At 40.5% G+C, this 22,736-nt stretch overlaps 2 protein-coding genes across 2 annotated transcripts; one reads left to right on the top strand and one right to left on the bottom strand.

The window, feature by feature from the left end:
* Positions 1 to 6: 6 nt before the first annotated feature.
* On the top strand, positions 7 to 6,869 carry si:dkey-85k7.12 (up-regulator of cell proliferation). Its single transcript, XM_034164583.1, is given in 4 exon segments — positions 7 to 48; positions 156 to 255; positions 1,925 to 5,148; positions 5,151 to 6,869. Coding segments are annotated over 4 exon segments (4,788 nt in total). The 5' UTR covers positions 7 to 36; the 3' UTR covers positions 6,603 to 6,869.
* Positions 6,870 to 8,057: 1,188 nt separating this feature from the next.
* si:cabz01076231.1 (calcium-binding protein 2) lies at positions 8,058 to 12,363 on the bottom strand. The gene is made up of 7 exons (XM_034165053.1): positions 12,287 to 12,363; positions 10,787 to 10,931; positions 10,321 to 10,351; positions 9,739 to 9,882; positions 9,517 to 9,626; positions 8,362 to 8,509; positions 8,058 to 8,224 (listed from the first exon to the last, which is right to left on the bottom strand). The coding sequence occupies exons 1-7, from the start codon at positions 12,361 to 12,363 to the stop codon at positions 8,196 to 8,198; spliced, it is 684 nt and encodes a 227-aa protein (XP_034020944.1). The 3' UTR covers positions 8,058 to 8,195.
* Between the last annotated feature and the right edge of the window lie 10,373 nt (positions 12,364 to 22,736).

Raw genomic sequence — 22,736 nt, 5'->3', positions numbered from 1 at the left:
TGGACCAACTGTGCGATACCTGAAGATTTTTTCACAATGGATGGAGAGGTACTTCTATCAGCTCAGTATTTAAAATAATAAAAGGACTTCCAGGATCATACGCATGACATATTTGTTAAATATGGTAAAAGTACTGTATGTATTTTATTTATTAGGAGACCTGTGATGGTTTTGTCATTGAGCTTTACTGTGTAGAAGAGGAACCTCCCCAAGCATCACAGTCTGATGGTCAACTGACTGATGCAAGTGTTGAAGGTCAGTTTGAGTTAATTTACAAAATTAAATGTAAAAATAGAAGAATTCTCAAAAATCTGGAAAGACTGCTTTGGGTATATTGGCCAAAAATCTACAAACTGCTTAATTTCAATGTAATATGTATATACAATTTTTATTTCTATTCATGTAAAACCTTCTTCCAGACCCTCCCGTGAAGTTAATGGTCAAAGAGGTCAGCAGTGACTCGGTGTCTGTGTGCTGGGACAGACCTGGTAGACACATGGAGACTTACATTCTTACTAAGAGCAGGGATGGAGCAGTAACAGAGCCACTAACAGTCACAAACAGCCCGAGTCCGATTCTGCAGTACAACCTTCATGTTTCTACTCCAGTGAAGACTGAAACAAAAAGCAAACCAGTTGCATCACAGAACAATACAAGTAAGTTTAAAAAATACAGTATTGTCTACAAATGTAAGATGGCTTTAATTTGGCTTTCAAATCAAATTCTTATATTTTGTGATCAATATATGTCCGCCTCTGCCTCTTTGTAACATTGCACGTGTCAGTAAAACTGAATAATAATAATTACATACCCTGAAAGCAGTGTTGCTGATTTTGCTCCTGTTGTGTTTGCACATCCAGAATTATTGTTCAGGTTTTATGCCGTTTCTGATGCAACTCTAAATGTACAAAGAGATCGGGGAATGGGTGAGCTTAGAATCCAAGACCAGTTTCTTTGATAAAATTTTATCAGTATCGATGCCATTATTGATTCCCTTATCAGTACCTCTTGTAAATTTTCTCTGTACTAAAAGTAGGCTTTACAGTTGTTCTATGTCAAAAACATTTTACTGAGTCTTAAATTAAATAAAAATGAAAATGGGTCTCTGAGCATAAATAGAAATAAACAAAAGCTGTAGTTTTTCTCAAAAACATTTCCTTTCAGACACTGACACAAATCTGACTCCAGACCTCTGAGCTGAGGTCTTGCAAACGGCTGCGCTTCAAGTCAACATCAAAGTCATTCGTAAAAAGCAGACGACGTCTCATTTTGGGAGGAAAAAAATGTTTTAGTCTGTTGTAGTTTGTTGTCTGTGTTACAACATTTGGAAAGAGGTGTCATTTGATTTAAAACGGTGATTCGCTTTGAAATTATTAATTCTGACTGGACTCTAACTTGACTCGGCAGAGAGCTGTGTAAATGGAACAGAGGATGATTCTTGTTTCTTGCTTGCAACAAGACAAGAGGCCCATTTAGTGACTTTAATCTGCGCAAAGGTGACTCACAATTGACATTTTTAAATTGCTTTGAGAGGGGTTAAGAAGCGGACTTGCCGCTTCTTAAAAAAGCAGCAAAGCAGAGAACCAATGAAGCAGTGGATCAGAGCACTACTTTCGTTGCTTCAAGCCTCAAGCAGAGCCGGTGCAGAAGCTGTTGATTACCGAACCGCTGCAGGGTCTGCAATCAACGCAAAGAAATTATCATTTTCCCAATAAAACCCTCAAAAATAACGGCCAATCTGAAGGAACGATAAGGGAATTGTTAAGCAAATGCTATTGATGTTGGTGGATCGAATCATTTCTTCACGATTCTCGAAAAGAGCTGGTTCTCGATACCCATCCCTAATCTCTGTATAGCTATACTCATTCATTTTGGCTTTTAAAATACTCTGTCTTTTTATATAATACTGTTGTCATGTCCACAGAGACACAGCTAGAGAGTTTGTTGGAAGATCTGGGCCTGGAGCAGCACAGGAAAGAGAAGTTATCACTGAGAACAGTTCTTCAGATCGACAGCAACACCGTCACTGATGAACCTGCAAAGTGTTTGTCAGATCTTCCGTGGTACTTTCTGAAAAAACTGTTGATGTTCAATGTGACAGCGAGGAATGTAAAATGTACATCAGCATGCAAGTCAGAATCTAAAGATCCATCAGGGAATACAGAGTTAGATTTTGATGATCTGTACAATAGTCCAGAGTCAGATGATGCACTGAACCCATTGGACCTGATCACTGCTCTGTTTCTGTGCTCAGATGGTTTTGTTCAGCAGGAAATGACCCTCAAAATGTCCATGTGTCAGTTCTCAGTTCCTCTGCTGCTTCCTAATTGCGACACAAATCAGTGCATGCTCATGCTTTGGGCCATGAGAGACATCGTGAAAAAGTACAGACCTCAGTCGCTTTCAGAATCCAAAGGCTTTATTGAAGAAAGAATTATTCACTCTAAACTTCCAATGATATCTTTTGTCAGACTTGGTGAATGCTCCATGTCCAAGTCAGAGATACTCAATAAGCTTCTGAGCAATTCTCAGCAGTACCACAACACCTTTGTTCACCAAAAAATGGAGTGTGGAGACACACCAAGGAGAATATCCAATGGATTGACTGAAATTACTTGGTATCTTCCATGTGGGAATGAAAACATGGATATTTTCAGCGAGCCAGTAGCTATAGCTAACCTCCGCGGGGACATTGCTTCACTGGAAACACCGTTTTCCTTTTTGTGCCAGACATCTGCAGCGGTTTTTGTGTTCTTTGACAACTTGGACCCAGAATCCAGCAGACTTCTGCTGAGCCAACACAAGGCAGAATTGTTTTTGGTGGGGAATCTGCAGAGCAAAAGCTTCTATCTGGATGATTTTAAAAAAGTAGCAACTGATTTGAGATTGACCAACAAAAACATCATTTTGAAGAGGAAGCAGATTAATGAAGCTGATTTTGTGAAACATTTAAGGACATCCATTAGAGATATAGTTGACAAGTCACAGTTTAAGATGCAAATTGAACAGATGAGTGATGTTGCCCATGAACTTGGTATCTTGGTTGATGAAGATTGCCCGGAGTGCCAGACTGCTAAGAGAAATGCAGATTCAATCACTGAAAAAATACAAGACTGTTTTAATTACAAAAAAGTCCAACTTCCCTTACAAGGACAAATTTGGAAAGATTTGACCTCTTTGGAGAAAGAAGGATGTAGACTTCGAAAGGTTGGTTCCAAAGACATAGAAATGTACAAAAGTGAGTTATTAGAAAAGAAAGAGAAACTCAGGAAAGAACAAAACTCTTGTGCCATGTCAGACGCTGTGACGTGTTTCATCAGTGCCCTTTCAACCTCAGATATCGAGAGGCGATTTTTCCTGAAATGGATGAGAATGAATCTTGATAACTTATCTCAAGAAAAACAGTCTGACCTCAGGGAGCAGTACAAAAAGAAATGCCAGAATTCTGAGAACAAAGAGGAAATTAAAGAGATCGACAGACAACTTTCTGACAGCTCACTGGGGATTGAACACTTCTTACGTGAAATGGGGCAAATCTACGAGGCTGCTGCATTTCTGTCAGAAAGAGACGCAGCACATCAGCAACTGCAGCATTTACCCAAACTGTGTGCAGAATTGCTGCTTGATGGATTTCCACTTGAGCTTGTAGATGGAGACGCATCCAACATCCCTCTGAGGTGGGTGACTGACATTCTGTCTGAGCTGGAAAAGCTGGTGTCTCCAAACAACGAGATGTTGGTCATCACAGTTCTTGGAGTTCAGAGCACAGGAAAGTCCACTCTCCTGAACACCATGTTTGGAGTGCAGTTTGCTGTCAGCAGTGGTCGGTGCACCAGAGGAGCCTTCATGTTGCTCATCAGAATCAAAGAAGATGTCAAAAAACTGCTTAACTGTGACTTTATGGTCATCATTGATACTGAGGGTTTAAAGTCAGCAGAACTTTCACAGCTAGAAGAAAGCTATGAGCACGACAATGAACTTGCAACATTTGTTGTGGGAATGAGCGACATCACAATTATCAATATTGCAATGGAGAATTCAACAGAAATGAAGGACATTCTGCAGATAGTTGTGCATGCGTTCCTCAGGATGAAAGAGGTCGGCAAAAAGCCCAAGTGTCAGTTTGTTCATCAGAATGTTTCGGATGTTTCAGCCCATGAGAAGAACTTAAGAGACAGGAAACTACTCTTGGAGCAGTTAAACGAGATGACCCAGGCAGCAGCCAAAATGGAAAAGAAAGAAGGAAACACAAGCTTCACTGACGTGATGGAATACAATCCAGACACTGGCAACTGGTACATTCCTGGACTGTGGAATGGGAACCCACCAATGGCACCAGTTAATGCAGGGTACAGTGAGGCAGTCTATGAGCTGAAGAAAACCATAATCCAAACTTTGGGGGGTTGTGAGTCATCTGCTAATAAGATCAGTGAGTTTAATGATTGGATGACCAGCCTGTGGAATGCAGTAAAGTATGAAAACTTCATCTTCAGCTTCAGAAATAGTCTCGTGGCTGATGCATACATGGAATTATGCACAGAATTTAACAAATGGGAATGGGAATTCAAGAAACACATGTACACATGAATTAAAAATGCTGAAATAAACATTTCCAACTTTGGAACAGTTGCTTTGAAATCAGAGATCTCTGACTTGGGAACATTCATCACAGAACTGAAAAGTGAAGCTCTGTCAGAGCTATCTAAACAGGAGATGATTGTTGATGAAAATCTGGCAAAGTACTTTGAGCAAAAAGAGGGTCATGTGTATCTAGTAGAACGATATAAACAGGACTTCTCAAACAGTGTGAAGAGCCTTCGACAAGAAACTGAGAACTCTGTATTCAATCAGCTGAGAGAAGCAGCTGAAATCAAACGAGGAAACACAGAGCTGGACAGAATCAAAGAAAACCACAGAAGGAAGTTAGAAAGCAGAGTCCTTGCACTGATTGAGAAATGTCAGAAGAAAAATGTCAAGATGACAGATGAAGAACTGGAAAAAGAATTTGAGGAGATGTGGAATAAAATGCTGGAGGAGCTGATCTTCTCCAAACAAAACATCAAGGATGTGTTTAACAGCGTGACTCACTATTTGAGAATGAATTTGTCGCACAGAGGAAGTCATGCAGCACAGCTTGTAGATAAAAAACCCTGGATCAGTGTGGAACAGAGCCTTTCAAATATAAAGCTGAAGGAATGTGGAACAAATTCACAAATGCTTACAGGTCAATGACTCACCTTAAAGATTACACAAAGGCTGTACAAAAAATGTCTGACAGAATTATTGCTGCTTGTACAGACTTTGTGTCAGAGAAAAAGCAGAAGCGCAGAGATTACCACGACATGTACATTGAGGAGATCCTGAAAATCATTGATGAGAAGCTGGACAATGAAGATCTTACCAAAGACATTGAGTATGACGTTTCTCTGAAACAGCACATCTGTGGATCTGCAGCCAGAGAGTTTCAGAGTTTACATGAAAAATTCATTGAAGAGAACGATCCTTACAGATGTCTGACTCAGAAGAAAGACAAGTTTTTTGGTGACTTTAAAGACGTGTTTCAAGAACAAGACCAGTGTCAGAAGAAGGCAGAAGAATTCACAGAGCACTGCTTGAAGCCTGCAATTGAAGCTTCTGTCAGCACTTCCTTAGGTCCTGATATCATCGATGAAATGCTGAAATGTCCACAATTCAGCACCAGGATGTTTTTCCAGTATGAAATTTTACTGGATTTGCTGAAAAATGAGAGATTTCCAGACTATTTCCTCTTTATTGACTCATATGAGGAGTATGTAAAGAACTGGATTCTTGGGCAAATACTCAATCACTTCTCCAGTGGAAGTAAAACATCTGAGTTTGAAGATCGACGTCTTCGGTCACTGATCATGAGCATCAGTGATTCCATCAACAATGCCAAGAAAGAAAACTCTGACAACATAAAGGAATTTGTTGAAGAAATCTGCAAGGAACTTGGTGATAAACTGGTGATTTCCCAGGATGCACTTGGAGCATTCCTGATCCTGAACAATGCAAACCAGGAACAGTTTGCTCACTGGCTCACTGACTGTGTGAAAAAGATGGAAGAAAACCTTCAGAAGGAATTTAGAGAAACAAACTTTGAAAGCAAACTGAGGAGTCTTCAAATGAATCCCCAGAATGAGCTTTTTAAGAGAGTTGATGGGTGTGGGAAACAGTATCCTTTCTGCAAATCACCTTGTGACGCAGGTGGAAAAGCCCACACTGAGCACTGGACTTCAATGCATCGGCCAGAAGGTCTGGGAAGATATCGCTTTATTTTCTCAGGAAAACTTTGCACTGACATTTGTTCTTCTCTTGTCATCAGTGAGACACAGTTTCTCTGTAAAGAAACGAACTCTGCATTTCACCCTTTCAAGCGCTACAGAGAAATCTTCCCTGATTGGAAAATCGCCCCAGATGGAAGCCTCGATGCTTTGGACTACTGGAAGTACGTCCTGAAAACGTTCAACAATAAGTTTGCAGAAATATATGATGCAAAACCTGCTGATATTCCTCCAGCATGGAACAACATCGCACGCGATCGAGCAGAAGAAAGCCTCAAAGAGTCGTTTTACATCAAGTGAAACACTCTGTGATTCACCTCATTTAATTTTCACGTCCACGAGTTCACATCCTCCTCTCATACATGTGATGATATAATTCACAGGCTATGCAAGAAAAAACAATCATAATCGGAAGGATGATGACAATGTTGATAATTAAGTGTTTAAGAAAAAAAACTTGTGTTGTTGATGAACATCTTTGAATTTGAGTTTTGCTATCAACTTTTGATAATCCAACTATACTTATAGATAAGGTGACAGAAAGATTCAACATACTACTTGTCAGTGAGTTATTGAAAAGAGTTTTTTTTAGATGATGTGAAGTCAGTTTGGAGTTTGTCAGCATGTTTGTTTCCGTACATATTGCATGATTCTCTACTTTTAAGATTAGGCTTAAAACTTTCCTTTTTGCTAAAGCTTATAGTTAGGGCTGGATCAGGTGACCCTGAACCATCCCTTAGTTATGCTGCTATAGACTTAGACTGCTGGGGGGTTCCCATGATGCACTGAGTGTTTCTTTCTCTTTTTGCTCTGTATGCACCACTCTGCATTTAATCATTAGTGATTGCTCTCTGCTCCCCTCCACAGCATGTCTTTTTCATGGTTCTCTCCCTCAGCCCCAACCAGTCCCAGCAGAAGACTGCCCCTCCCTGAGCCTTGTTCTGCTGGAGGTTTCTTCCTGTTAAAAGGGAGTTTTTCCTTCCCACTGTCGCCAAGTGCTTGCTCACAGGGGGTCGTTTTGACCGTTAGGGTTTTTCCGTAATTATTGTATGGCTTTGCCTTACAATATAAAGCGCCTTGGGGCAACTGTTTGTTGTGATTTGGCCAAGAATTCATATTCTTTATGTCTTATTGTAAGTTTGAAAACACTTTGCTGTTGATTAAAGAGACAGAATCATATCTGTGAATGTCTTGAATCTTTCCCAGCACTCATTGTGTCATAAATCTCCTGAAATAGATACAAATATTACATCACTTCTCATTTACTCTGATTGTGATCTTTGCAAGTTGCCAGTTTTTTTGAAACAGCATCTGCATTTACTGATTTTTCCACAGCGTTAAACTAAAATAGAAATACACCAATCGGAGATATTTTCCATCTTCTTCACCCTCAACAAGCAGCTGTAATAACTTATTTATTTCTGCTTGTAAAGACAATAGCAAAGTGAAAAAATATGTTCCTCTGTGTTGTTTTCTGAGTTTATTAAGTGAACACACGCTTTTCGGAACTCTGAACCTGCTTCCATATTCCGAGTTGACAGTCATCTTGAATGCAGCACGATCCTCAGACGTTTCCATAAAGTTCCACAACTCACAGACTCAATCAAACCGGAATCATAATAATCACTGATTCAGGACCAGACGTGAGGCTACTAATGTTTGGAAAAGGTTTTATCATCAGTCTGATCAGAGCAGAGTTCGTTTGTAAGAGCCGAATGTGTGAAATATGAAGCCGTTTGTGCAGAGATTAACGTTTGTGTTCATTTTGTTTGTTGATATACAAAACAAAAACATACAAACATCAGTTTCATTGGGCAGAGCAGCAGTGTCATATGGATCACGTTTAACGGCACAACTGGTGTCTTTTGTCCGTGTCATCAGGTTGTTTAGCAGCTAGCGAATGGAGAGCATCATCACGAACTCTGAAGAAAAGCGACAAAACAGCAGTTCAAGGCAGAGAAACGCTTCTGAGGTAGAATCCATCATGATGTATTCACCTTCTCAAATGATCGCACTTGTGTGTCTGATATCTGAACGTGCACAGTGTGCTTCTGCTCACCCTCAAAGTCAATGGTGCCATCTGCATTGATGTCCAGCTCCTTCAGGATCTCCTCCAGCTCTCCTTTCTTCAGCTTTTCTCCCAGGAGAGTTTTCGTCGCCTCTTTCATCTCGTCAAAGTTGATTTTTCCATCTCCATCCAGGTCAAACTTAAAAATAAATAAATAATAAAAAGTGACAACATCAAGAAAATGTGGTTCAAATTTGGATATTTGAAAGGAAGCAAGAAGAGAAGTTGTCAAAGTAACTAGTCTGTAATTTATGATACAATCTGTGTCGCAACTCGATAAAACCAACCTGACTTATAATAATGAAACGTTCTGCCACATCTTACGGCCCCTCCACATATAGTACGAATGTGGTCGAATTGCGCATGAAGCAGGAATTGTATGCAATACTTGTAAAATTGGAGCTGCCTCCAGCGCCTCATAGATAACTTTTATTACATTACACAGTGTAATTTGGGAGACTGAATCTACATCATCGTCCTCATTTCTCTTTTCAAGTGCTGCAATCAGGACTTCCATTGATTCTACAAACATCACGGTATTGTCCATAAAGTCAAGGTCAGTAAACATTTCCTCCCTGACAGGTACTAAATACTTTCAAATACAATCTTGTTTATGAATTCCTCTAAGACCGTTTTTTTTTGTTTTTTTGTTTTTATGTTGGATATAATTTGTCGCCTATAAGATGATGTAACAAAAAAGTGCTGAGATGGCGAATTTTGATTCTTTTTTTCTCTTCAGTAACTATTGATTTTGTGTTCTTGTACTGTACTTTCTGGGGTATAAGTTGTACCTGTTAAAAGGCCTCTTGAAAAGGAAAAACCCAAATATAAGTCACACCAGCGTATAAGTCATATCTTTTTTTCAGTGTCATCAGCTCATTATTTTGGAATTTTTATGCATTGTTGACGTGTACTTTGTATTATTTACATTTATTCTTTTATTACTGGAGATTATTTTGTTTAGTGCTTTGAGTCCTGTATAAATAGTTACTGTAATTACTATTATAAATAACAAACTGATGATTTTTCGGTGTATCAGTTGCACCTGAGTATAAGTCACAGGGCCTCCCAAACTAATAAAAAACAAAACAAAGCAACTTATACTCCTGAAAATATGGCATATAGCCTTTGCGCAGCCTAACTGACCTGTGCAAAGGCTGATTGTAGCTCCTTAAGGCCGACCATGCCGGCCGTCTCTCCCATCATCCTGGGTCCCATCAGTTCAATAAAGTCATCAAAGTCCATCAACCCGCCCACTGAGGAGAGAAAAAGATCAAAAGGAACTTCATAAAGTACAAAACAGAAAAGCACATGTTGGTGTGTTTCAATTTCATGCATTTTTGTTTTTGATTCCCTTCATTTTCTTACTTCTCATCTTGATTTGTTGCACGATCTCCAGCATCTCCATCTCTGTGGGCATATATCCCATCGTCCTCATACATTCAGCCACATCCTTGTAGTTCAGGTAGCCATCTTGGTCGTAGTCAAACTCCTTGAAGGCTTCTTGCATCTCTGTCAGAAAAGGTGAGGGGGTCACAAAAGAGGGGTTTAGATGATTCACCATGTTTGACTGACATGATTCAACTGTTATTAGAAAATAATCCCAAAATGATCAAACAAATTTTCTAAAGAAAAAAATGGCCGTGAAGAACAAATACAAAGAAAAACAACTAAACCTCTTTTTTTCTCTTTTATTGTAATATCTATATAAAACTACGTATGTTAATTCTAGTTGAGACTAAATTAGATTGCAAACTTTGATATGTTAAATATGTCACTTGTATTTGTGAGTGAGGAACAAATGGGTGTAAAACTGCCAGACTGAAGGTAAAACTACGTGGATTCATCCCACATATGTAATACAAGTTGTTGATATAATGTCGATGCATGTATTCAAATTTTACTGCAGTCTTAGAATTTTAATTTATTGTTGGGCAGATTTTAGCTCACCATCCACTTCAGCCTGAGTCAATTCTCTGTCCTGCAGAAAGACACGTTACAACAATTAAGTTTGTTTGATGATGAACATAAACATGCTGTATGTAGTATTTCATTTTGTGGCTAGCAAGGAAAATGTGTAGATCTGGTTTGTGACTGGCTACATATTCAGAGCAGAACACCACCAGAAAAACAAAAACAAAAAAACATTGTCAACTGAACTGAAGCAGGTGCTTCAGCAGTGCTCCTGATTTGGATAATGCTAATTAATTGTAGCATAATCCTGCTAATACTCTTGACCCTGTGAGCTTGGAAAGATCAGGAGCAAAGCTACAGTGATCAGTGCAGACTGATCCCACTTCTGACACCGTGTCATGCACAGTATTCACACTCAAGCTTTATATTTATGATATCTTCAGTTCGCACACCTTCATTTGTAACAATACATTCATATTTCAGCCATCACATCACGACATACCGCTCCAAAAACACTGTTTAGCACAGACGTGTAGATTTTGGTCATACTCTCTGTGGATTTCTTCAACTTCTTGGTGTTCTTCGCCAACTCAGATACAGAGTGTGATGGAGAGACATCGTTTGCAGATTTTGGGGCTCCATCTTTACTAAAATAAGATGTTAAATTTTAACATTTTTGCTCTTGAGTATAACTTCCATTATATACTGAATACTGTAATAAAATATGTGAAAAGTTAAAGACATTCGACAAAGATAAACAGCTATAACTGGAGATGTGTGCTTAGCATGCTCCCTGTAGCTGAACTTTTGCCAATTAGTAATTTAAGCACATAAAACTAAGTTAGATGTTTTTTTAAGTTTGGTTTACCCGTCTACTGAGACTGAGTCGAGTGAATTCATAGAGGTCGTCCTCTCTCCTGCTTTGAACATACTGTGAATGATCAGACATATGTACACGTTAAAAAAAAAAAAAAGTCCAAAGCTTACGGTGACTGACAAGCTTACCTGAACTTCTGGCTTCCAATGGCACCAAGAACAAAAATTACAGTAGTTGAGCACTTCAGGTCTTGGCCGTGGAGAGTTTGTCTTGTAAGCGGCTATGAGCCTCATTCTTTGTCTCTCCTCTTCACTCTCTTAGAGAAGCTTAACAGGCTTACCTTTACCCTCTAATCAAGCTGCCAAAGATTAAAACAAAACGTAGCCTTGCAGTGACTTTTCTGAGCTGGTGACCAATTTATTCCAAATATATTTTGGAAAATCTTTGTGCAGATACAGTGTGCTACAGCCTGAGATGAAAACACAAGTATTTGTTGGGGTGTCTCCATCAGGTTATTTTTTTCCCTTCAACTCTGATCCGAGTCATTTATTATTGAGTATTTGTTGACACTGAGTCCTGATCCAGTAATTGTATTTCCCCAGATATTGCGCTTGCACAGAACACGCTGCAATCACGAGTCCACTATTTTTTGTCAGGTATTTTAGAAAAGGGAAATTTTATATATGCAATACTCATTACATATAATCTGTTTCAAGAGTTATTTTTACTAGTAGTAATAGGACTTTTGTAGTTTGTAGTACTAGTAGTTTCGGTACTGTGGGCAGGTGCCAAGTCCTACTGAAAAAGGAAATCATTATCTCCATAAAGCTTGGTGATGGAAGCAGCAGGTGGAAGCATGAAGTGCTCCGAAAACAGTGGATCAGGACCAGCAGATGTCAGGGCACCACAAATCACCACTGACTCTGGAAACTTCACATTGGACTTCAAGCAACTTGGATCCTGTACCTCTCCACTGTTTCTCCTGACTCTGGGACCTTGATTTCCAAATGAAATGTAAAATTTACTTTTGTCTGAAATGAGGACTTCGGACCACTGAATATCCGTCCAGTTCTTTTTGTACTGACATTGTCTCTGGTTTAGGAGTGGCTTGACATTAGCAATGCCACAATTGTTGTCTATTTCTTGGGCACGTGAAGCTCCTACAAGTTCTTGAATCAGTTTTACTTGCTAATCTTTTCAAGGTTCTTCTCATCCCTGTTACTTGTGAATCTTTTCCCACCACACTTTTCCGTTCCAGTCATTTTTCCATGAATATGCTTTGATCCGTTACGCTGCAAACAGCCACCCCTTTCGACGGGGACCTTTTTGTAACTTAAGGTGCCTTGACACTTGCATGAATGTGATCCCAGCACTGGCACGCAATTTAGCGTGTCAATGAATAGTAAGTCCCTTCGGCTGCTCCCTTGTTTGCACTCAGGGTCGCCACAGCAAATCCAAGGTGGATCAATTAATAAACTTGCTGTGAACTGTGTACTGTGAACCAGTGTGCAAATAAAATTTTGAAATGTGCAAAATTTGTGGCATGCAGAAATTTAATGCCACTTGCGTGAACTAACTGAATATTGCGCAACCTATCTGCAAACACCACATGTTGCTGCGTGTCGATGTATGTCATTGCACACAGGGCCTCACGCAATTTACATACAGTTTACGCACAGTGTACAACCGTTTACGATGAGTTTACTCATTGGGATGCAATATTGCGTGCCAGTGTGGGGCTCAAATTCGTGCAAGTGTCAAGCCTATCATCTAATGACACACATTGGCACGACGAATTATGCGGCAGTGTGGAGCCAAAAGGTGTCAATAAATGTCTTCTGGACAACTATCAAGTCATCAGTATCATTTAAACAAAAACAAAAAAGTTTAAACAGTTTATATGTAATGAGTCTATATATAAAAATTTTCACTTTCAGAAATACCTGACAAAAAATTTAACTTTTTCACTTTTTTCACAACTGTTTTTTTTGTTTGTTTGTTTGTTTTTAATGGGGGCCTTATTAAAGCACAGAAAAAAAATAATGTTTAAAATTTTTCGCGGGGGGGACTTCAAGCATTCGTGCACCCAGGTGAGATTTTCTTCTGCCGCCCGTGTATTCTTGTCTTATTTGCGCTGACTTGTTGTGGACGCTGCTTGGGTTTACTTCTTTTTTTTTTCTTTAAAGCATGAAGACGACTAAAACGAAGTGACACGCAAACCTTTAGCTGCTAAATTGTCACCACGACACGACCTGTTTTTTTTTTTAGCGACGGTGGCTTCAGGTTCTTCTCATCTGCTGTGGAACGTTTCACCTGGAACCAGCGTGTTTACAGAAAATATCCACTCTGCTGCGTGGAATCTCCATTTAAAACCAGGTAATGCGTGATTTTGAAGTGAATTTACTGTTTTAACTCAGCGTCATGAGAGTGAATTAGCGTTTTTAATGTGTGTGCAGTTTTTGCCTCGTTTGTTAGGACAAAAAACAAAAAAAACAACAAAAAAAACACACGAAGTTATCTTAAAAAATAGCGGACTATCCTAATTAAAGGTACGTTAGCCTAACTTTTGTAGATAGCAGTTTTAGCATATTTTAGCTAGTAGCGCTTGGTGTAAATTGAAAACTAAAAAACAAAACAACAAAAAAAAACAAGGCTTTAATACTGGTGGGAATTAATTAAATACATTTACTCCAGCACTGTACTTATATTTTATGAATACTTTGAAACGGTCATGACCACGTGACTCGCGGCAGCAGCAGACGCCATATTTGACGAGGTCGAAGTAGTTTTCACTAGTTTTGTTAGTTACGAAGTTTCAAAGGCAATTATGTACAATGTCCTACAAGTGTGGAGATAATTAGGTGGTGAGGAGTTAACATGATATAACAGAAAAACAAGTGTTGTAGGGCTCCAAACATGCCTTTATGGGTGAACAATCTTTACCTTTGCCACGGAATACAAATGTTTGCAATTACCTCAACAAGTCTCCAGGTAAGTACATGATTCATTTACTTCAACAATATAGTAAAACTCGCCTAAACCATCATTGTATAAACCGAATACTCGCACTCAACAGACAAAAGCAAAAGTCTCAATGCTTTTGTTTTTCCACGTAATAAACACTGTTTATTATATGGCTGCGACGCTACGCATGCTGTGATTGGTTGATTTCCAGTCTGATATTTTCCAGTATCCGACCGGTTACCATGACAATCAGGCCGAAATCTGTATCCCATTGGTTAGAAAACAGAAAGCTAAAAACACAATTAAACCTAGAAGTACTCAGAGAGTGCAAACCTCCGCCAAGGCCATAGGATCACTGACCCTAAAGAGATTCCCTTCTTGGCACAGTGATCTATTCAACAATTCAGTGTTACAACCAAAACTATGATACATACACTTTTCTTTCCTGTATATTTGACATCCTTGACCATGAAAACATACGACTAGAACTTGGAATCACTTTTATGTCTTTATGAGTTCAAAAGTTATTGTATAAAAACGATTTTTTGGTAATGGCGGTTTTCTTCTGGATCTAGCTCCATAACATTTGAAGCTACATCAAATCTGGTGACACATTACTGAATCAATATAGATCAGACCCGGTGCCAGAAAAAAATATTAAGGGGGCGATGAGTTTATCACATATATATATATATATATATATATATATATATATAGTCATTTAAACTTGTAATTTCGTCAAAATATGTAATTGCCTTTAATATTATCAGGACAGTCATTTCTAAAATATGAATTTGAGCACAATAAGTGGAGAGCTTCTATTTGTGCAAATGTCTTTTGACATTTTTAATGATCCGTTCATTTATTGTTAAAATATAAAATGAAACAGCTTTTTAAAAAATAATAAAATAGTTGCTGTTCAAAGAGCCTTTTATTTAGAAGCAAGTGATGTTCTGCTGGATTCTTGGGACCAGATGAAGGTCTCTTCTGCAGTTTTTAACTCTGGTGGTGTTGCTGAAAAGCAGAGATGTTTTCTTTCGACTGGACTTCATGGTGTTCAGCTCATCAATGGAAGTTTGGTTGTTGCACAGCAAATGTTCCTGATTGGGACAAATAAAAATATTTCTTTAAATATAAAGAAACACTAAACAGCTTATATATAAAAAAGGGCAAAAAAAAAAAAAAAAAAAGGCAAAAAAACAATGGAAACAACACCTGAAAAAAATCAGTTATTTAAAGTTGAGCTTTTGTGCTGTCTGAAAAAAGCTGTAGCTTTATTTGGTAAAAATAAAAAGACTGAACCATTTAGAAATTAAAGTGTTCACTCAGATCAGCTGTGCTAAAAGGCTACACTAACATTAGCCAATCGTTAAACCTTCACAGTTCAATAAACGTCACGTTTTATTTTTACATTATTCTCACCTCAGTAAAGCTGCAGAACTAAACTCCGTTGGGCAAACTGGGACTTCGCATATATCCAAAAAGTGGGAGATTTCGGACTGAGTGGGTTTGCTCCATCACCCCGGCGGCCTGGATCGCTCTGCACACTGATGATGCCTGAAGGATGGCTTCTCCGTGCGGGTCGGCCCGCTGTCGCGGTTCGGTCGATATACCACCAAGTCGTCAGTCCTCCCTCGGTCGGCGTCACTCTGAAAAGTAGCTGAAAAAAAGCTTCTCCCGGCAGGGTGATGGGAGAATCGTTCTACTGCTGTTTTTTAAAGGTTTTTTGTGGTTCAGGCGACCGAAGTTCAAGACGGCAATCACTGAACTTTTTTTCAGATTGTGGAAACAGCCAGAGTGTGACGTGGCCGCAATCTCTGCCCCCTTGCTGCTTCCGAAGCGATGCATCTGACGTCACGATGCGTTGGAAATGCACCGCCCTCTGCCGCACTGACAAGCGCAACCCTCAACCTATCAAATCGCTTGAACACAGACACGCCATATCTGTTTGTTTTAAAATTAATTACTTTAGTTAATTAACTTGGTTTTTGTTAAATACGTAATATTATTGAATAACTAATATTTTGCTATATTTTCCAGTATTTCTTTTTCTTTTTATTTTTTTGATATCTCTAACATCCGAGGGGGCGAGGTTGATGACGTGAGGGGGCGTCGCCCCCAAATGCCCCCTCGTGGTGCCGGGTCCGGTACAGATTCAGCTACAGTTTGGTGTTAGCTGTGCATCTCTAGCTTCATTTGTCACCTCACACTGACACATTTTATATTTTCCCTATATTTTTGCATATTCTGGATCACCAGATCCGGAATCCGGATCATCACCAAACTTTGTTGTTTGATAGAACATTTGACTATGTTACACCCTAATTTTTTTCAAGCCTTTCTGCCTTGTTTTTGTGGAGTTAGAAACTGGAATGTCAAAATTCCCCCATCCCGCAATGGTGAAGAATCCTTTAAAAAATTCCTGGATCCGGATCGGATTTAATCACTTGTTCCTCTTGTCATTTCCAGCCACTCCACAAAATTTCATCAAAATCCATTCAAAACGTTTTAAGTTATCCTGCTGAAAAACAGACAGACAAACAAACAAACGCGACCGAAAACATAACCTCCTTGGCGGAGGTAAAAACCAAGTAGGGAACATGAACATACTCCATCGGAAAAAACACAGATCGAAAGTAGGGCTGCAGCTATCGATTATTTTAGTAATCGAGTATTCTATCGATTATTCTGATGATTAATCGGATAAAAAGTACTTTTGTGCTTTAAAACATTAACAGTCCAGGGCTCTCCCTAAGTAAATGCACAATGTCACTGCATCATCATGGAGATTGTCAAATATAGTGTATCCCTTTCTGTTTTCCTGGGTAATTATTTATTTTTTCACATCTTTACAAGTTTTGGATCTTTCCTGGTGTCAGGAGCTCAGCCAAAGTCTTGACATTTTGCTGAAATGGCGATGGGTTGTGGCTTTCTGTTTTTTGTTTTCCCCAACTTGTAAAATTTAACATTTTTTATTTATTTATTAAGGTGGTGGACTGGGTCCCTGTATGAATTTCTTTTTAACTCTTTCTCTGCGATTCAGCCAATGCATTTCATTTTCAGCTGGAGGTTGAACATGCAGCCTCACAGTCACTGGTTTTTTATTATTATTATTTTATTTGAGTTCCCGTGTTTGTGAAGCATTGTTTGTTGCCCAAAACAGCTGAAATTTAAAAACGAAACACTTATTGCAGTCTAAGCAAAATATAGAAGAAAGAGTGGACTTCTTCCAGAGACTGTCTGTGGTCGGGATGGAGCTGTGTGAGGGCAGTGTTTAGCCGCTCACAACCAGACAGAGAGAGGCAGCGGCCGGCCGCCGCGCGGAGAGCGGTCAGCGGACAAAACTGTTTTTATTTTAAAACAAACAAACACACTGCTTTGCTTTAAATACACAGTAAGCTATTTTCAGATGATCAGCGTGGACCGTCTTTTTCCTAAAAGGCTTTATTTCATTCTGTTTGTCGCGTTGGAAAGCTGTAAATTTTGTGCTAATTTGATTAGCGCTTGCTGTAGTCTTCTTTTGTTTGTTTTTCTGGGGACATTACAGCGCCACACACAGACCTGGCATGTGTACTACAACATTAAATGTCGCTTCGAGGCACAGAATTTGCCTTGAACATTTTTGTAATCGAATTATTCGAATTACTTGACTAATCATTTCAGCCCTAATTGAAAGCTTACCAGCTAACAACCGGACCATCTGTTAGCAAGTTCTTTATTGAAGTGAAGCGAACAGGTCTGTGACTACAAGCCCAAAACCGTCAGCAGCTTTCATATTTGGGTGATACTGTAGGTTTGTGTGTTCATTAGGGCTGCAACAATGAATCGATAAAATCGATAAAAATTGATGACAACAGGCGTTGGCAACACATTGCGTCATCGATGCGTTGTGTCGAGCGATTATGGCGCCAGAAGCGGCCAGTGCACAGAGCAGATCAGACGCTGTTTCGTAGAACTACACAGTTAGAATATGGCAGATGCAAGTAGACAAAAGAAAGTTAAGACTTCAAAAGTGTGGGAGCACTTTACGTTAAACAACGCAAAGACGCTTGTTAACTGCACATTTGCAAGTTGGACCTCACATGGCACGGGAGTACAACGGTAATGATGCAACATCTCATACAAAAGCATATTGGAGTCATCAACGAGGAAGGGGAGAGCTCAGTGTCTGGGCAAGTTAACAAATGTTTGTTTATTTTTGTGTAAGCAGTCGTAACGTCTCAGTATGATAAGTCAGGCAGTGATATGAAGCCTGACGGTTGGATCTATCAGGCTCAGGCTGTCTGCGCGTCTCCCAGAGCAGTGAGTTGAGGGGCAGAGAGTGAGAGAAAAAGAAAAAGAACAGTAACAGCACCGACAGTTTTTTTTTTTTATTAATGTTGTCAAAGTCCTACCATCAACATTAACGCCTGTCTGATTGTCCGGGACAAGTGTAAAATGTGATCGGACAAGTAATAGCTCTAAATCGTTGTCCGACCGGACAAGTGGGATTTTTTTTTATTTATTTTTTTTCTTAGTTTAAAATGTTCAAATTCTTCTCGCACCTCGCGAGAAAGCGTCTTCGGTTTTTCCTGCCACACTCCACGCAGCGGACAATCGGAAACATGATAACACCGAGTTTTCCCCAGACAGTGGAACAACGACACCACGCCATCAGTGTTCTGACAGCGCCGTCACACTCTGACATGCTCTCAGGTAGTTTTTAAAAATTCAGCCAGGCTGTTTGTGCAGAAGTGGCCACCCCCCTCCCCTGCAGACAGAGAGCCAAGCAGCGCTGCAGCGGAAAAAAACTCAGTCAAAGTCTAAACATAAAACGAGCTCCAGAAATTCATTTATAGGCTTTATTTTACTGTTGAAAGTCTTCATGTTTCCAAAATTTGCTCAAATACGGTGTGTGTGAGAGAGAGAGAGAGACAGAGAGGGAGAGAGAAAGAGGGAGAGAGATACAGAGAGAGAAAGAGACAGAGAGAGAAAGAGACAGAGAGAGAAAGAGGGAGAGAGAGAGAAAGAGAGGGGGAGAGAGAGAGAAAGAGGGGGAGAGGGAGAGACAGAGAGAGAGGGGGAGAGAGAGAGAAAGAGGGGGAGAGGGAGAGACAGAGGGAGAGGGAAAGACAGAGAGAGAAAGAGGGAGAGAGAGAGAAAGAGACAGAGAGAGAAAGAGGGAGAGAGAGAGAAAGAGAGGGGGAGAGAGAGAGAAAGAGGGGGAGAGGGAGAGACAGAGGGAGAGGGAGAGACAGAGAGAGAGAGAGGGAGAGAGAGAGAGACAAAGAGAGAGAGAGAGATATACGAGGTCTGTTAGAAAAGTATCGTACCTTTTTATTTTTTTCAAAAACTATATGGATTTGATTCATATGTTTTTACGTCAGCCAAGCTTGAACCTTCGTGCGCATGCGTGAGTTTTTCCACGCCTTTCGTTTGCGTCATTCGCCTGTGGGCAGGCTTTGAGTGAGCACTGCTCCACCCCTCTCGTCGTCGTTTCATTGCGAGGAAATGGCGGAATGATTTGGGCTTTTTTTCCATCAGAATTTTTTCAGAAACTGTTAGAGACAGGCAGCTGGAAACCATTCAAAAAATTTATCTGGCTTTCGGTGAAAATTTTACGGGCTTCACAGAGAATAAGGAGTGTTACTACAGCTTTAAGGACGGCCCACAATGCCGCACGGCGCGCCGCGCTCTGAGCCGTCATCGAGAGGCAGAAACCACCACATCATTTCTAAACGGATCGCTGTATGGAGCCGGGACCGTCGTGTGCAATTTCTCTGGTTATCACAAGAGCTGGACATCAGCCATTTTCCGGCAGATTTCACTTTTAACAAGAGATTTTGTCATGGAAAGCCGCGCGGAGGCTTTGCGCGTCACGACCGATTCGCTGATGAAGCGAGACAAAGGAACACCTCCGTTTAGTATTAGAGGACAAGTTGGGACATGCCTATCTCGGCTTTCAGTGCTTACCAGTCGAGTGAGTATAAGAGAAATTGTGGAGAGCTGGGCATGTCCCAACTTGTCCTCTAACACTCCGAAATGGAGGTGTTCCTTTGTCTCGCTTCATCAGCGAATCCATCGTGACGCGCGAAGCCTCGGCGCGGCTTTCCATGACAAAATCTCTTGTTAAAAGTGAAATCTGCCGGAAAATGGCTGATGTCCAGCTCTTGTGATAACCAGAGAAATTTCACACGACGGTCCTGGCTCCATACAGCGATCTGTTTAGAAATGATGTGGTGGTTTCTGCCTCTCGATGACGGCTCAGAGCGCGGCGCGCCGTGCGGCATTGTGGGCCGTCCTTAAAGCTGTAGTAACACTCCTTATTCTCTGTGAAGCCCGTAAAATTTTCACCGAAAGCCAGATGCATTTTTCGAATGGTTTCCAGCTGCCAGTCTCTAACAGTTTCTGAAAAAACTCTGATAGAAAACAAGCCCAAATTATTCCGCCATTTCCTCGCAATGAAACAACGACGAGAGGGGACCTGTGCTCACTCAAAGCCTGCCCACAGGCGAATGATGCAACCGACAGGCGTGGAAAAACTCACGCATTCGCATGAAGGTTCAAGCTTGGCTGACATAAAAACATGAATCAAATCCATATAGTTTTTGAAAAAAAATAAAAAGGTACAATACTTTTCTAACAGACCTCGTATGTGGGATGAGTCACGTGTGTCATTGTGAAATGACCACATAGTTTACGAGTTATACAGAGAATGTTGCACATATAATGAGTCAAGCTACAGTTTTTGATTCAGGTTTTTGGTTAACTGGTTATGCTAATTGCTCATTTGCAGCAATAAAATACCTCTTTTTTCCACCATATATTTTATAACATATGTTTCAATGTTGTTTTATGGCAACTCAGCACTTTGATAAAGCAGTGCCATTTGAAATAATTATTTTTGTTCTTTATTATAAAGTATTTTATTCTTTATTATTTTATATTTCAACAGCCAAGGGATATTTGAGAATTTGTTGATTTTCAAGTATTTTAAGTTTTCAAATAATGTTCTGTTGTTAAATAAAGTGATGGAAGGAGAGAAAAATTGTTTCCCTGGCACATTTAAAAAAAATTCCCCGCTAATGCGATTAATCATGTCGAAACCCCATCAGATTAATCGATTACCCAAATAATCGTTTGTTGCAGCCCTAGTGTTTATATATAATAGCCATATTCACCTTATTCAGCCCCGCCCACTTTTACAGCAGAGGCATTTCCATTTTGGATTAGGACTTCCGGTGAGCTGTGTTTTCAATACAGAACAACGGAAGTTATTACATGGATAGAAACAAAAACCTTTTTGAAAAACTCAAAGGGATCGACTCTGGCTAACCCACGAGTCATAACAGAGTGGGAAGATGACATGAAAAAGTGGCCCTTGATTATTTTTAGCTACTTTGTGTTGTCACTCAGCGTGGACAGTTTCACTATGAGGAACTATGAGCCCCGTGCCACACAGCGCCACTGAAGCTCGTATAAAAGCACAATCAAGTTAAAATACTACCCGACAAGTAGTATCACCGTAATGCCAAGATTACGTAATGTTAATATACGTATGGTGTTATTTCATGCAGTGTTTGGTTGTATCAGATGCCAGAAAATGAGTAAATAAGACAGCAGCTAATGCTACAAACACAGCTTACCCGTTTGTCTCACTAGCAACCCTCGTGGCTTATTAAGTGGAGCGTTATAGTCCAATTGTTATGTGTCGGACGCAGCCCAGAGAACCGACCAGCGTTTGAAGGACCCAGTATAAAATAAGCAGAGCACGGTACAAAGGATAACAGAGTTTAATAAACATAACAGTGATGTGATAAATATAAAAGTGCGCGGTCTGGCGTGGTGGATTGCGGTGCGCTCCCAGCAGCGCTAACGGTCCGGAGCCAGAACCAGTTCGGACCCCAGGACCCCGCCGACACCCCCCAGGTGGCCGCGACAAACCGAGTCTGTGAATGAAGAAATCATCTTGTGAGTCCACACTCAACACACAGAGAGAATGCTCAAAGGTGTACAAACAGCAAACACTTCCTGGCTTAATTACTAATCAGCTTCCCACCCTGCTGAATCTTCATCTAACAGAACGGTTGATGTCTTCTCCTCTGGCTGCATCTTTGCCCTTGTTTCTATCAGTCAATTAGCACAGGTGTGGCCAGGAGTTCTTGAACCTGTGCGGTCAGCCTTTGTCCAACCATGTTCACAGTCTGATTAGTCATAAAACAAAAAAGACAAACACAAACAACCAAAACACCCCCCCCTCCCCAGGGGACCGTCCCATCAAACCCCGGGAAGAGGAGAAAAGAAAAACACAACCCAAACTTAATCTTACAAATAAAAATGCTAACACCCCCCCCCCCCTACCGACATGTAGGGGCCAACACCCCCCAGAGGACATCCCGCCAGCTCCAGGAGTAATAACCACAGCCGAGGTCCCTCTGGGATCCAATGTCACCCACGGGGACTCCCAGCGCCTCCCAGAGGACCATTCCATCAACCCCAGGAGACGCCTCCCCTCATGACCAACGGACCCAGCCCCGGCCGTCTATGGCTAGATGGACCACAGCCCTCCCCCCCCCCCCCCCCCCCAGAGGACACCACAGTCAAACCCTGAGGGCGGAAACTGGGGGGAAAAACAAAAGGAGAAAAAAAAAAACATACAAACAAAACAACCCCAACCCCACCCCCTTGGCGC

Source organism: Thalassophryne amazonica, chromosome 23 (genome assembly GCF_902500255.1).
Source record: "Thalassophryne amazonica chromosome 23, fThaAma1.1, whole genome shotgun sequence".
Lineage (NCBI taxonomy): Eukaryota > Metazoa > Chordata > Actinopteri > Batrachoidiformes > Batrachoididae > Thalassophryne > Thalassophryne amazonica.
The sequence above is the reverse complement of the archived record's forward strand: the minus strand, read 5'-3'. Positions and strand labels throughout refer to the sequence as shown.

Excerpts from the sequence above, each read along its gene's own strand:
- si:cabz01076231.1 (XM_034165053.1), bottom strand. The coding sequence starts at position 12,363 with ATGACTGGAACGGAAAAGTGTGGTGGGAAAAGATTCACAAGTAACAGG. Across the intron at positions 10,352-10,786 it reads TAAACAGTGTTTTTGGAGCG|GACAGAGAATTGACTCAGGC; the intron begins GTATGTCGTGAT and ends GTCTTTCTGCAG. Across the intron at positions 9,883-10,320 it reads GACTCAGGCTGAAGTGGATG|AGATGCAAGAAGCCTTCAAG; the intron begins GTGAGCTAAAAT and ends CTTTTCTGACAG.